Raw genomic sequence first — 13,063 nt, 5'->3', positions numbered from 1 at the left:
AGCCTGGAAATGAGCTTGAATCTTGGTATTAACTGACCTCCAACAATCGTCAAATAATTGAGAATTTGGCGCCTAGCCCGGATCATATCAATTACAGTATGGTATCAGAGCCCGATTTTACTTTCCTATAAACGTTTTTGTAATAAAAAAAAAGTTTGATGAACGGTGCATGAACAGTAGCACAAAAAAAATTTATAAAAAAATGGAACTTTTTTTTTCTTTTCCTATTTTGAAGGATAGATGTTTGTGTTTAAATTGATTTTGAATGATAGTAGTTTAGAATTTAAAGTGATTTTAACTCTCATGTTTTGAATTTCACATGTTATAAATAATTATGTGCTTAACTATACTATGTGAGTGGGAAAAAATTACCAATAGAAAATTCATATCTTAAGAGATTTTATGTTTCACTTATTGTTTGAGTTTTCTTGAATTGCATACTTGCAAAATTGAGATGCTTTGTCAAAAAGACCTAAACTGTCTAAGAAGAGATTGAGATTTAAGCAGTCTACTTGCGACCCTCCCTACTCATCTAGAAGCCTTTTGGTTGCGCAATATTCAACTCAATAAGACAAAAAAAAAAAACAGTATTTCGAACCATCTTAGATTTAAGAAAAAATTCCAATTTTAGAAATTTTTATTTTTAGAGGCATCCTCTTTTAGGAAATTTCAAAAAATATATATATAAATAAAGGTAGATTATTTTTAAACATTAGGACAATGAAAATTTTTAAGCATACGATGAGATGAAGAATTCTTAGCACGCACCGCTCACCACTGAACTACTCTCCAATTGATCCCGGGTATGGAATGAATTCTTTTAATTTTCTGGCATAGTTATGACTCATGTTTCTACACGTCATGAAATTTATAATTATGATACCACGCGTGACTTATTAGCTAAATTTTTAAATATTATTTATGCGAGCATAAAAGGCAATGTGTTACCATTAATAAAATATTAAACATAATTGGACTTAGTTTGTATGTGACAGACATGGCTAGAACTAGAGAGATAGCTAGGAAGACAACGAATTGTAGGGTTGTTCTAAACCATAGGGTGGCAGTTATCCAAGCCTACAAGAATTATGAGCGAACCCCACTCATACACTTATTGAGCATGTGGAGAAAGTCATCGCTAGGTGTGCTGCGGCAAAAGGTATAGAACATGAGGTTATACCCTTTCAAGTTGTTAACAATTTTATCCATACACTACCCCCACAGTGGGAGACATGGGCATTGTGGTTCGGGATGAAATGCTAAAAGGTAACCTTCCAGAACACCCAGAAAGGGTCGGGTTCGAGCTGTATTGTGAAACTTTTCTAGATAGGTGGATTTCTACTCTCGATCTCGAACCCAAGCTAGAAGAGAACCCTGAGGAAGACCCAGAAGAGAAGTTGAGTTATGAATCTAATTCAAAGAACAAGCTAGAGTATTTATCGGGACTAGAACCAGAACTAGAATCAGAGTAGGAACCAAGGTTCGAACTAGAACTTGAGTTAAAGATTGACTAGAAATCTGAGCCAGAATCATGCATTACCTCAGATGATGAGACTCCACCAAAAGAGGACTCTGAGGACTCAAAAAAGAAGGAAAGTAATAATAATAATAATTAGAAATAGATGTTAGTTGCTTGCTTAGGAAAAAATTACTTATTTTTTTCTTATTTGGTATTATTTTTTAAAACAAAACACTATATATAAGGATTTGAAAAAAAAAATCGCCATCATTAAGATTATTATTATGGTTATTTTTGTGCTATCAAATATTTCTAAATTAAGATTTTATTTGTGTTTATTAAATGGGAAGACAACAACAAAATCAAGCTATGGTCATTAGGGATTTGTTGAGGGCTGTACAAGATCTGGGTAGACAACAAGCAAAAGATAATTCCCAAAATGCAAACACTAACAACGCCAACTTAATTGTGAAACAGTTTCATCGCAATAAATCCCCAACCTTCTATGGCAAAGTAGACCAGTGGGCAACTGAAGAATGGATAAGAGAGATGGAGCGAATCTTCAAATATTTATCTTGCACTTATGCTTAGAAGGTATTATGTGTAGAATTCATGTTGGTTGAAGCTGCAGGCAACTGATGGGAGTTAGCGTCGCACACTAGAATAGAAGCGCAGTAACATGCTCTGACTTGGACACAATTCAAGGATGAAATGATGGGAAAATGCTTCCCCCAAGCTCTGAGGGATCAAATGGAGACATTTTTTCAACTTAAATAGGGAAAAATGAAGCTTGAGAATTATGAGAGAAAATTCAAACAAGTCTCTAGGTATGTGCCACACCTAGTCGACACATAAGCAAAGAGAGTAAGGAGGTTTGAACTAGGGTTGTGTCCTGAGATTGGTGGAATATTGGCATCCCACCAATTCATCACCTAAAGTCGGGTATTGTAGACTGCCTATGCAATTTGAAATAGGCTGAAAATTGACCAAACTCCTCAATAAGGACCCAAGCCTTGAGCAAAGAGGAAATGGAATGGATCCAACGGAGAGAAAGGAGAAGGACAGAACATGAATGTTAACTTTGGATCAAATTTTGGACAAGTCGTTTCACCCTGCCCAAAGTGAAGCCGAATGCATATGGTGAATATCTGTTTGGGAAGCATGTGTGTTATCGATGCGGTAAAACATGACATAATTCCAAAAACTGCAAAGAAGAACCTTTAAAGAAGAATGATGAGCTAGAAAAGAAGAGAAAGGCCCAAGGTTTTACTTTAGCCTAGGGACTGGCCATAGGGAACTCGAACACAGGTAATTTCGAGCACAAAATTCTCTTAAAGAGGGTAGATTGTAGCACTTGAAAAAATACAACAAAAATTTGTTACATTTTTAAAGGTTGGGGACTAAAATGGAACATGATTATAATTTCTATTTTAGTTAGGTTAAATAATTAGATAATGATGGAACAAGATTTGGTATATCGATATTGGACTCATTTTGAAGGTTGTAATTAATTAGAATTCTTTGGCTCGAAAAAAGTTAATTTTGATAAGTTAGCCAAAGATATTGAAATTAAAAAAGTTGTCTTTATCAAGATTTTTAATTAGTTTTGGTGGTTGGTACCACACGTAAGTGGCTACAACTACAATTTCTTTTCCATTATATTCTATCTTATTTTATTATAATATTTAGCCAACTCAAACTCCAATGGGCTTGATGTGATAGCATTGTCCAAGTATCCTATTTGGGATGACTATGAATTTGTTATATAATCTAAATACTCAAACTTCGTTTTATCCCATAGGTGGTATACGTTTTCTATAATAACTCAACCACTTTGTTACTATAAATACTATACAAGGGTCCCATAATTCATCACATGATTACGCCCAAAGATTAACGCGATGATTGTAGTACAGCTTTGGGGTGTTGTATCCACAGGGAGATGAAAAATTATTTAAAGAATCAAAAGTTGAGGGTTTTTGTCGTGATTTGTGTGAAAATAATTTGTCGATTGAAATAAATTGAAGTAAAAGTTTGATATCAATATATGAAATAGTGAAGCGCTAAAATTCCCTCGATTAGATTGGTTCAATTAATTTCAATTTTTGCATGAGAATACTCAATTAAAGGTTTTCATCCCAACACTTTAATTGAAAATTTTAACCTTCAAACCTATTCAATTCCACAATAATTCCCCAAATCTAGATTTCTTTCATAATATAATTCTACAATAATCCATTGAAATTAGATCCAAAAGTGATTATATACATCAAGCATATAATGATAGAGAATCACACCAACAAAAGATTGAAGATTGAAATTCAATAAGTACTTCAATTATTCGATGGAAAAAAAGGTGATTGATCCATGAAAATTTAATATAAATTAAACCAACCTCAAAACATGTTCATAAGAATAAGAAATCTAAATTTAGAATTATTTAACAATGAAAGAACGCATTTAAGCAAGAAAAGACATGAAAATTCCCAAATCTAACCGAGTTCCTTAGTGGCTTCACCAATAAGTTTAGTTCTCCATGGATTTTTTGAGCCAAAAACCAAAGAAAAGTGGTAGAGAATGAATGGTAGGGATTCTGATCGAGATTAGGGTTTAAATACTTGTGGAAACAGTTAAGTGTTACGATTGCATGGTAGAAACATTTTGGCCTCTGGAATTCCCTGGAGGTGCTTGTGCAACCGCATGGCTTTATAACCATGCGGTCGCATGGTTATTGTCATTAGTATTTTAGTCATAACTTTCTCTTCCAATGTCCGATTGAGGTGATTCAAGTTGCAATAGAAATTTAACACAAAGGGCTACAACTTTGATTCGGACATCAATTTTTAGATCTGTCGTTTTCCATGTCAAAAAATAGGTTCCAATATAAGGTTGAAAATCGATGCGTAACTTTTTCAATTGGGAATTGATTTGTGAAGATGTTTTGGTCATATTTCACTTCTTTTGACTTCAAATTACACCCAATTGACTCCTAGATTTCTTGAATCATCATTCCAGCACCCGTCTTATTATAAATTATTTGCAACTTGATCCCTAAACTTTTACTTTCTTCCATTTTTGTCATTTTCGCTCTTTTCTTTTAAATTTTAATTTTTCTACCAAAATGCTACCTGAATCAAAGCATAAGTTTAATAAGTGCATTTTGGTATTAAATAGTAACATGAATGTAGTAATTAAGAGGGGAAAATTATGATATTTTGCACTCTTATCGCGCCCCCAACTTGCTTATTGCTAGTCCCTAGCAATTTAATGCAAAATGAGCAAATGAGTGATTGGTCGATGATACAAAGAAATTATTAAATTTCAATTTAAGCACATGCCATGTCCCTTTCAAACTCAACACCACAAGAATTTAACAATGCCATGATCATCAAGATATCAAAAACACTTGCCAAATGTGTGAGTGTGTGTCAAGTCATAGCCATCTTACCACCAACCCAAACACATGCAACATCAAGTATGTCTTGACCTAGGGGTACAGCTCTACGACTCATGGGTATCAACGTGTTTAGTGCAGTTTTCTCTTTATGGAGCTGAGAAAGGGATACACTCAAAATTGGAGGCTTAAATGTTTATGAATGAGCAACAAGCGAACATTGATTTTATGACAAGCGTACTATCAAATGAAAACCCATCACTTTCTTACCACAATAATATTTGAGATCAAAATGGTCAATGTAAAAGGTTGTAATGTGGTTTGAGTTAGGTTATATGAAAATGAGGATATAAAGATTCAAGGACTTCCAAGCATGTAGCTAGGCATCTAATCAAGCATCTCGATAGATTACATCTTTTGATCTAACACTCTTCATATTTCAACTCCAAAATCAATCAAAAAAAATTTTTGTTTTTTTGTTTTTGTTCTTGTTTTTTTTTAGGGGTGTTTTGCTTGAGCACATATTAACTCTTGTCATTTTATTTTTCACAAATAAGCATTCAAGTAAAAAGTTGGGTAAATACGTGGATAGACTATACTCCAATGTAGAGAAGTATGTATAACATAAAAAGGCTATCCATGTATGTATGGCTCAACATGGCTACTAGGGATTGTAATTATTGAAAATGAAGGCTTGAAAGGCTTATATGTTAATCCTAAATTGACCTTCATCATTTCCCAAGTAATTCACCATCTTACCACAAATCATATATTCTCAAAAGAGTTTCCAATTCACAAAATCAATGAATGCTCATTGCTATTTTAGTGCAAGGTGGCTCTCGATCCTCACTAACTCTCATGAGAAAATTTCAGCAAGAAACTACTCTAGTACATGTGTTAAACTGCTATCTTACCACAAGGCTTATGTGTGCAAAAAGATTCAGCAAATGTCTCAACATCTAAACTTTCATAAACAATATTAATTCCTAGTGGCATATATTGTCATTCAAGAACTTGTAGTGAATTGGGGACTAAAAAAAAATTAGGCCAAAATTCCATGTAAATCATGCAATTTACAACAAGATTTAAGTTAAACTCTCCCTCCCAACTAAACATTGCACTGTCCTCAATGCAAAAACATGTCTGTCAAATAAAGGTAAGGAAAGAAGTGACCTGAGTACCGAAGTGAATCACATGAGTTGAAGTATAAAAAGTTTGAAAGTTTTCAATGGAAAGGGTGATGCAGAAAATGAAAATAAAAGAAATGCAATGAATAATATATGGACTAAACCTAGAGATAATGCATAAATGAAAATAAAAAGAAAGAGAAGGGAACGAACTCCCCTTGGATTGCCTCCCAAGCAGCGCCTTTGTTTATTGTCATTGGCTCGACCTAATATTGCCTTCTTCAGCTTGCATCTAGCCAGGGCGTTGTCAACTTTCGGCGCATTGCACCAAACTCGGTGGTATCACATAATCCTAAAAATCATTAAAAGTAGCATCAATATCAGCATATTTCCCATTATCATCCCTTGCAGGAATTTCAAAATTTAAAAAGAAAGAATTTAAAGGGTTGGGGGTCAATAAGCACATGTGCTTCTTCCTCAACTCGTGTATCAATCATGTATGTTTGACGACACTCATCATCTTCCTCAGGCTGTTTCATGATGTGAAAGATGTTGACATCTAAGGTCATGTTCCCAAAAGATAGCTTCATCAAACCATTCCTACAATTGATAAGAGCATTAGTTGTAGCGAGAAAATGTCTACCAAGAATAATGGGAATCTTGGAGTTAACATCCACATCTACTTTCACATCCAAAACCAAAAAATCCATAGGGTAACAAAATTTGTCAATCTGTACTAGCACTTCCTCAACTATCCCTCTAGGTCTAATAGTGGACCAATCAACCAATTGTAGGACCATATAGTAGGTTTGATCTCACCTAGACCTAACGTCGAGTATATAGCATAAGGCATGATGTTGACACTAGCCCCTAAGTCGAGGAGAGCTTGTGCAATCTCATGGTTCCCTATGATATAAGAAGCAGTAGGACAACCAAGGTCCTTATACTTTGGCGGGACTCTTTGTTCGATTACTGCACTCACACGTTCAGTCAAGAAGGATGTTTTTTTGACATGGTACTTCCTTCTTATAGTACACAAGTCCTTAAGGACTTTAGCATATGTAGGAACTTGAGAGATCACATGCAAGAGAGGCAAATTGATTTTGACTTGTCTGAGGTGTTCTAGGATTTCATTATGTTGACTAGCAGATTTCGAGGTCGACTTGAGGGCTTGAGAAAAGGGCACTGTAGACGAATTTTTCACTGCCTCCTCACTAGGAGTGCTCTCTTCTATGCTACTAGGATCCTTCTCACTTTCCCTAAGTTTGGAGGTTGGTTCTATAACCTTTCCAGATCTAGTGGTTATAGCATTTATTTCCTTCAAGTTGGTCTCTCCTAATCCTGAAGTTTGTGCCATGTGTTAGCCCCTAGGGTTCGATTGAGCTTGTGCTGAGAATTTTTCATGCTCTCCTACAGCTAAGGCATTAGTTAGTTCAGATATATAAATTTTATTTCCTTATTTTCTTCAACAATTTGGGTGATCATAGTCTCAAACTTTTGGTTAGTCTTACTCTGTGCCTCTGTAAATGTATGTAGAGTGTCTTCTAAAGAGTTTCTAGAGGATGTAGACTGATATGGAAGTGCAGTGTGAGTTTTATTTGGCTCGCCTTCAGATTTTCAGCTCAAATTAGTGTGATTCCCCCACCCCGAATTGTATGTTTCAGAAAAGGGAGAATAAGGCTTTTGGTATGTGCCTAAGGCATTGCAATGTTCCTCATATAACTCCCCTTATCTCAGCGTAGGTAGCGCACTCTTGAGCTAGATGATTAGTTCCACACCAAACAAAACACGATCCTAAAGATTCAACATGGGATGCATTCTGTGTAGGCTTTGAGTGCCTAGCACGTATGATTTTGAGTTCTTTAGTAAGAGCATCTATCTTGGCTCTAAGGTCATCCTCCTTACTAAGATGATAAATATCAGTGTTATTTGGGTTTCCAGTGGGTCGTGACCTATTAGTACTCTCCGTGCACTAGGTCCAGTCTAGGTATGGGCTTTTTCAGCTAAGTCATCTAGGTAGTCTATGGCCTCATCCGCATCTTTTTTGCAAAAATTCCCCATCACGCATCATTTCAACAAATTGACGCTCCCTAGTTAATAATCCCTCATAGAAATAACTCACAATGCGCCAACTTTCATAACCATGGTGGGGGCAGAGGGCTTGTAATTCTTTGTACCTTTCACACGCTTGATATAAAGTTTCACTCTCCTTTTGAGTAAAAGAAGATATTTGCTTTTTCAATGCGGTTGTTTTGTGGTGGGGAAAGTACTTGCCAAAGAATGTTTGAGTCATTTCAGCCCAAGTCCCAATCGAGCGTGGTCTTAATGAATATAGCCAGCTTTTTGCTCTTTCTTTAAGAGAGAATGGGAAAAATTTAAGCCCCACTGCATCCATAAAGAGAATGGGAAAAATTTAAGCCTCTCTGCATCCATTGTGCCACGTTGATTGTGAAAAGTCACAACAACTTCTTCAAATTCCCTAATATGCATGTATGGGTTTTCATTTTCAAGACCATGAAAAGTGGGAAAAATTAGATCATTCCCGATTTAAGGTCCATACATGGCATATTAGGTGGAAATATGATGCATGACGATGTAGATGTGCATGTGGGGTGAAGGTAATCATGCAGGGTCCTATAGGGTGCATCGCCATGATCACTATCAGACATTGTGTTGTGTAGTGTGATATTCGTACCAACATATGCAATATCAAAAAGAGGGTTCGAAAGTTATTCAAACATTGGTTGAGGTCTCGCAATAAATCGCCCTCACTCGTCTTGAAGCCTGTCCATAAAATATAAAAAAATTAAATTAAATGAGAAATAACAAAATAATTAAGAAAATAAACTAAACTAACTAAAAGAATGTAAAAAAGAAATGAAGTCACCCTTTTGCTCGAGAATCCTTCAAGTATTTGAATCGTCTCCCCGACAACGGTGCCGAAATTTGATTACGCCCAAAGATTAATGCGATGATTGTAGTACAACTTTGGGGTGTCGTATCCACAAGGAGATGGAAAATTTTTTAAAGGATCAAAATTTTAGGTTTTTGTCGTAATTTGTGTGAAAATAATTTGTCGATTGAAATAAATTGAAGTAAAACTTTAATATCAATATATGAAATAGTGAAGCGCCGGAATTCTCTCGATTAGATTGGTTCAATCAATGTCAATTTTTGCATGAAAGTACTCAATTAAAGGTTTTCATCCCAACACTTTAATTGAAAAATTTAACCCTCAAACCTATTCAATTCCACAATAATTCCCCAAATCTATATTTCTTTCACAATGTAATTCCATAATAATCCATTGAAATTAGATCCAAAAGAGATTATATACATCAAGCATATAATGGTAAAGAATCACACCAATAGGAGATTTAAGATTGAAATTCAATAAGTACTTCAATTATTCTTTAAAAAAAACGTGATTGAATCCATGAAAATTTAATACGAATTAAACCAATCTCAAAACATGTTCATAAGAATAAGAAATCTACATCTAGAATTGTTTAACAATGAAAGAACACATTTAAACAAGAAAAGACATGAAAATTTCCAAATCTAACCAAGTTCCTTCATGGCTTCACCAATAAGTTTAGTTCTCCATGGATTTCTTGAGCCAAAACTAAAGAAAAGTGATAGAGAATGAATGGTAGGCATTCTAGTTGAGATTAGGGTTTAAAAACTTGTGCAAACCGTGTTTCCATAAGTGGTTGAGTCGATTAAGGAAACAGAAATTTTGGCCTCAAGGAACAACCATGCGATCGCATGGTAATAAGTGTTACGGTTGCATGGTAGAAACATTTTGGCCTCTGGAATTCCCTGGAGGTGCTTGTGCGATCGCATGGCTTTATAACCATGCAGTCGCATGGTTATTGCCATTTTCTCCGCGGACAACTTTTAGTATTTTAACAATAATTTTCTTTCCCGATATTCGATTGAAGTGATTGAAGTTTTGTTTGAAAGTTAACATAAAGGGTTACAACTTGATTCAGACATCATCTTTTAGATCGATCGTTTTCCATGTCAAAAATAGGTCCCAATATAAGGTTGAAAACAGATGCGTAACTTTTTCAATTAGGAATTGATTTGTGAAGATATTTTGGTCATACTTCACTTCTTTTGACTTCAAATTACACCCAATTGACTCCTAGATTTCTTGAATCATCATTCCATTGCCCGTCTCATTATGGATTATTTGCAACTTGGTCCCTGAACTTTCACTTTCTTCCATTTTGGTCATTTTTCGCTCTTTTCTTCTAAATTTCATCTTTTCTACCAAAATGCTATTTGAATCAAAGCATAAGTATAATGAGTACATTTTGATATCAAATAGTAACACGAATGCAATAATTAGGAGGGGAAAATTATGATATTTTGCACTCTTATCATCACACAAAAATTTATACACACACATGAGAGGGAGAGAGAGAGAGAGAAAGAGAGGGAGAGAGAGAGAGGGAAGATACTTTTGGGAATTAGAAGACAAGGAGCCAATTTGCAACCATTATTCATTGAAGTAGAGAAAAGATTTTGGGCACTTGCATTCACATTTTGTTCAATACTCATTTTATTTAACGAAGTAAGATACTTTTGTGCAAGTATTTTCATTTTCTTATGCTTTTATGTTCAATTAAATATGCATGGATTGCCGATAGACCTTCGGGTTCTATAAAAAAAGAGATGAAATCCTACGAAATTATAAGAGGACCTAAGATGAGTGTGTTGTTTGGTCACTGATAAACTCTATAAGAATAGAGTAGTAAGAAGTGTAGATTTTATTTGTTATATAATTGTGTATGGAAACTGCACATATCTTATTTGGTGGTTTTGAATACTCACTCTTACAAATTTTTTTCAAGTTAATATAAGTCGATTGGAACTGTAGTGAATCGGTGATGCGGACTACCAAGGGGATCCAAGTAAAAGGAAAACTAAACATTAGGTTTTCTTTTTATGTCTCTAAATTGTTTGTTAGTTTTATCTGTTCAAAAACTCGGTTGTTTATTTTAAATTGATATTTATGGTGGAAAATAAAGAATTTCTTTTTATTTGAATCGTTTTGCAATTATTAAAAAGAAAATTGAGTTATTTGTAACACTCTAGCGTTTAAAAAAATTTGGGGCATTACATAATCATTGTGTTATATTTTCTCAACCTTAATATCTTATTAATAGAAGTCCAAGTGGGATTGGCCAGACACTTGAACTTAACTTGGTCAAATGTTTAATTAATCTAATTAATTAACTGGCCCATTAGTAAGTAACCCAATCAATTAATCATTCAACATTTGTCAAATAATTAATTAATAAATATCATTATTCTAATTTTCCTTTTTTGTACGACCATTAGGTACTTGATCATGATGCCTAACGACATAATTTATTATTTTGTTCAATCAAAACAAGAAAAATTAAAACACCCTTTTCATTTATCCTTAATTCACCTGAATTAATCAATTTACATTTGTCGTCCCAAAATTGATATCTAGCAATGTTGATGTAAAAAATATTAATCGTAGTTCTTGGTCAACTTTAAGAAAGGAAAAAGGGTGTTATTTACTGATAATTGCCTCGAAAAGCAAGTACATACTTAACTTATTTATAAAGAGATTTGCAGAATGTGAGTGTATGGTACTAAGTCATGAGGTAGGTTGAGTTCTGGCTTTGGAGGGGACCATTTGCCCGTATTTATAGGTAGAATGAGCTCCTTATTGGCCAACTTAAGTTTTGCAACAACTGATTAGTGAAAAATGGAGGTATAGACATCATTTTTGCCAACTGTCCCTCATTGATTGGTGAGCTAGGTAGTTTGGTAGCATGGTAGAGAATATATAATTATTATATCTTCTAGAATTATGTCGATCATTAGATCGAACTGAACTTAGTAGTCTGACTTAAAATTTATGGGTGGGCTTGGTGCTCTAAAGATATTATGTCCTCATTTGGCTCTCATTTTTTCAAATTTTAATGGTTGGAATAATGTTTTTTTGAAAATGTGTGACTAAAAAAAATGAAAAGTTTTCAATTTACGTGTAATATTATTTTATGAAAAATTATATAGTTGAAAATAAGAGAGAGAAAAAGAATAAGAAAGAGAAGGGGGGTTAAACGGAGGCTATATTTAATAAAAGCCAAAGTTCATACCCTAACATTTACTCTCAAGGTTGGTACTTCACTTGGGTAATGGACTAACCTTCAATGCAGCTGAAACTTTTCCCAAAATTTGTCATCATTGCGGCAATATATTCAGTTGACAAGTGTTATTAGATCAATGGAGAAGTTATCCACTAACTCTCTAGCTTTTTTTGTAAGTCTTGTGTCCAAACTACATAGTTTTACTCCTTTGAATCTGGGCCTTTGTTTTTTCCTCCTTTTCTGGATCCCGATGTTGGAAGGCCGCCCTTGGGTCTATTCCCATCTTATAAATGTTTTCATTCATTTTTCCTTATGCACTTTTTGCAAGTAAATTGTTCAAATGGCCACAGAACTTTGTAAAAGGTTTTTAAAGGGTCAGTGAACTTTAAAAATTACTTAAATGGTCACCGGATTAACAAAATGTTTATATGGGGTCACTGCTCTTTAAAAATAACCTAAATGGTCATTGAACTTTGTAAAAGATTTTCCAAGGGTCACTGAATTCAGCGACCTTATGGAAATCTTTTGTAAAGTTCAGTGACCATTTAGGTGATTTTAAAGTTCAGCGGCCCTGTAGAAACCATTTGCAAAGTTCAATGACCCTTTGAAAACTTTTTACAAAGTTCAGTGACCATTTGGGTAATTCACTCCAATTTCCTCTCTAAAGTTTCGGACTCCACAGCTGCCAAATCTTTCTCCCAAGCTTTTGTCTTTCCTGAGTAAGGTCATCTTTGTCCTGGGGACAAAACAGTACCCTTATCTCTAGTTTTTATCACTTCAATTTTTTACATGCGTTCGGACTAATTAAGGTCTATTCTTAGGATAAAAAACAAGAAGAATCTAGCCATCCCAATCCCACTTCGTCCCATTCCTCTAGTTCGGACTGCCAAGAAGTCTATACTGCAATACCTATCCTTGTAGTTAAACCCCTAGGATATAGGTCAGC

At 34.6% G+C, this 13,063-nt stretch overlaps 1 protein-coding gene across 1 annotated transcript; it reads right to left on the bottom strand.

Annotated features, from left to right (window-relative positions):
* Positions 1–2,454: 2,454 nt before the first annotated feature.
* On the bottom strand, positions 2,455–7,337 carry LOC111398273. Its single transcript, XM_023025197.1, has 5 exons — positions 6,800–7,337; positions 6,445–6,659; positions 6,309–6,332; positions 4,915–5,040; positions 2,455–2,607 (listed from the first exon to the last, which is right to left on the bottom strand). Exons 1-5 carry the CDS (start codon positions 7,335–7,337, stop codon positions 2,455–2,457), a joined length of 1,056 nt encoding a protein of 351 aa, XP_022880965.1.
* Positions 7,338–13,063: the final 5,726 nt, after the last annotated feature.

This window comes from Olea europaea, chromosome 8 (genome assembly GCF_002742605.1).
Source record: "Olea europaea var. sylvestris chromosome 8, O_europaea_v1, whole genome shotgun sequence".
In the NCBI taxonomy this organism is placed as follows: Eukaryota; Viridiplantae; Streptophyta; class Magnoliopsida; order Lamiales; family Oleaceae; genus Olea; species Olea europaea.
Note: the sequence above shows the minus strand (reverse complement) of the source record. Positions and strands in the feature narration are given on the sequence as shown.

Excerpts from the sequence above, each read along its gene's own strand:
- LOC111398273 (XM_023025197.1), bottom strand. The coding sequence starts at position 7,337 with ATGGCACAAACTTCAGGATTAGGAGAGACCAACTTGAAGGAAATAAAT. Across the intron at positions 6,333-6,444 it reads GAGTTGAGGAAGAAGCACAT|GATTATGTGATACCACCGAG; the intron begins GTGCTTATTGAC and ends AATGATTTTTAG. Across the intron at positions 5,041-6,308 it reads ATGTGATACCACCGAGTTTG|CCTCCAATTTTGAGTGTATC; the intron begins GTGCAATGCGCC and ends TAAACATTTAAG.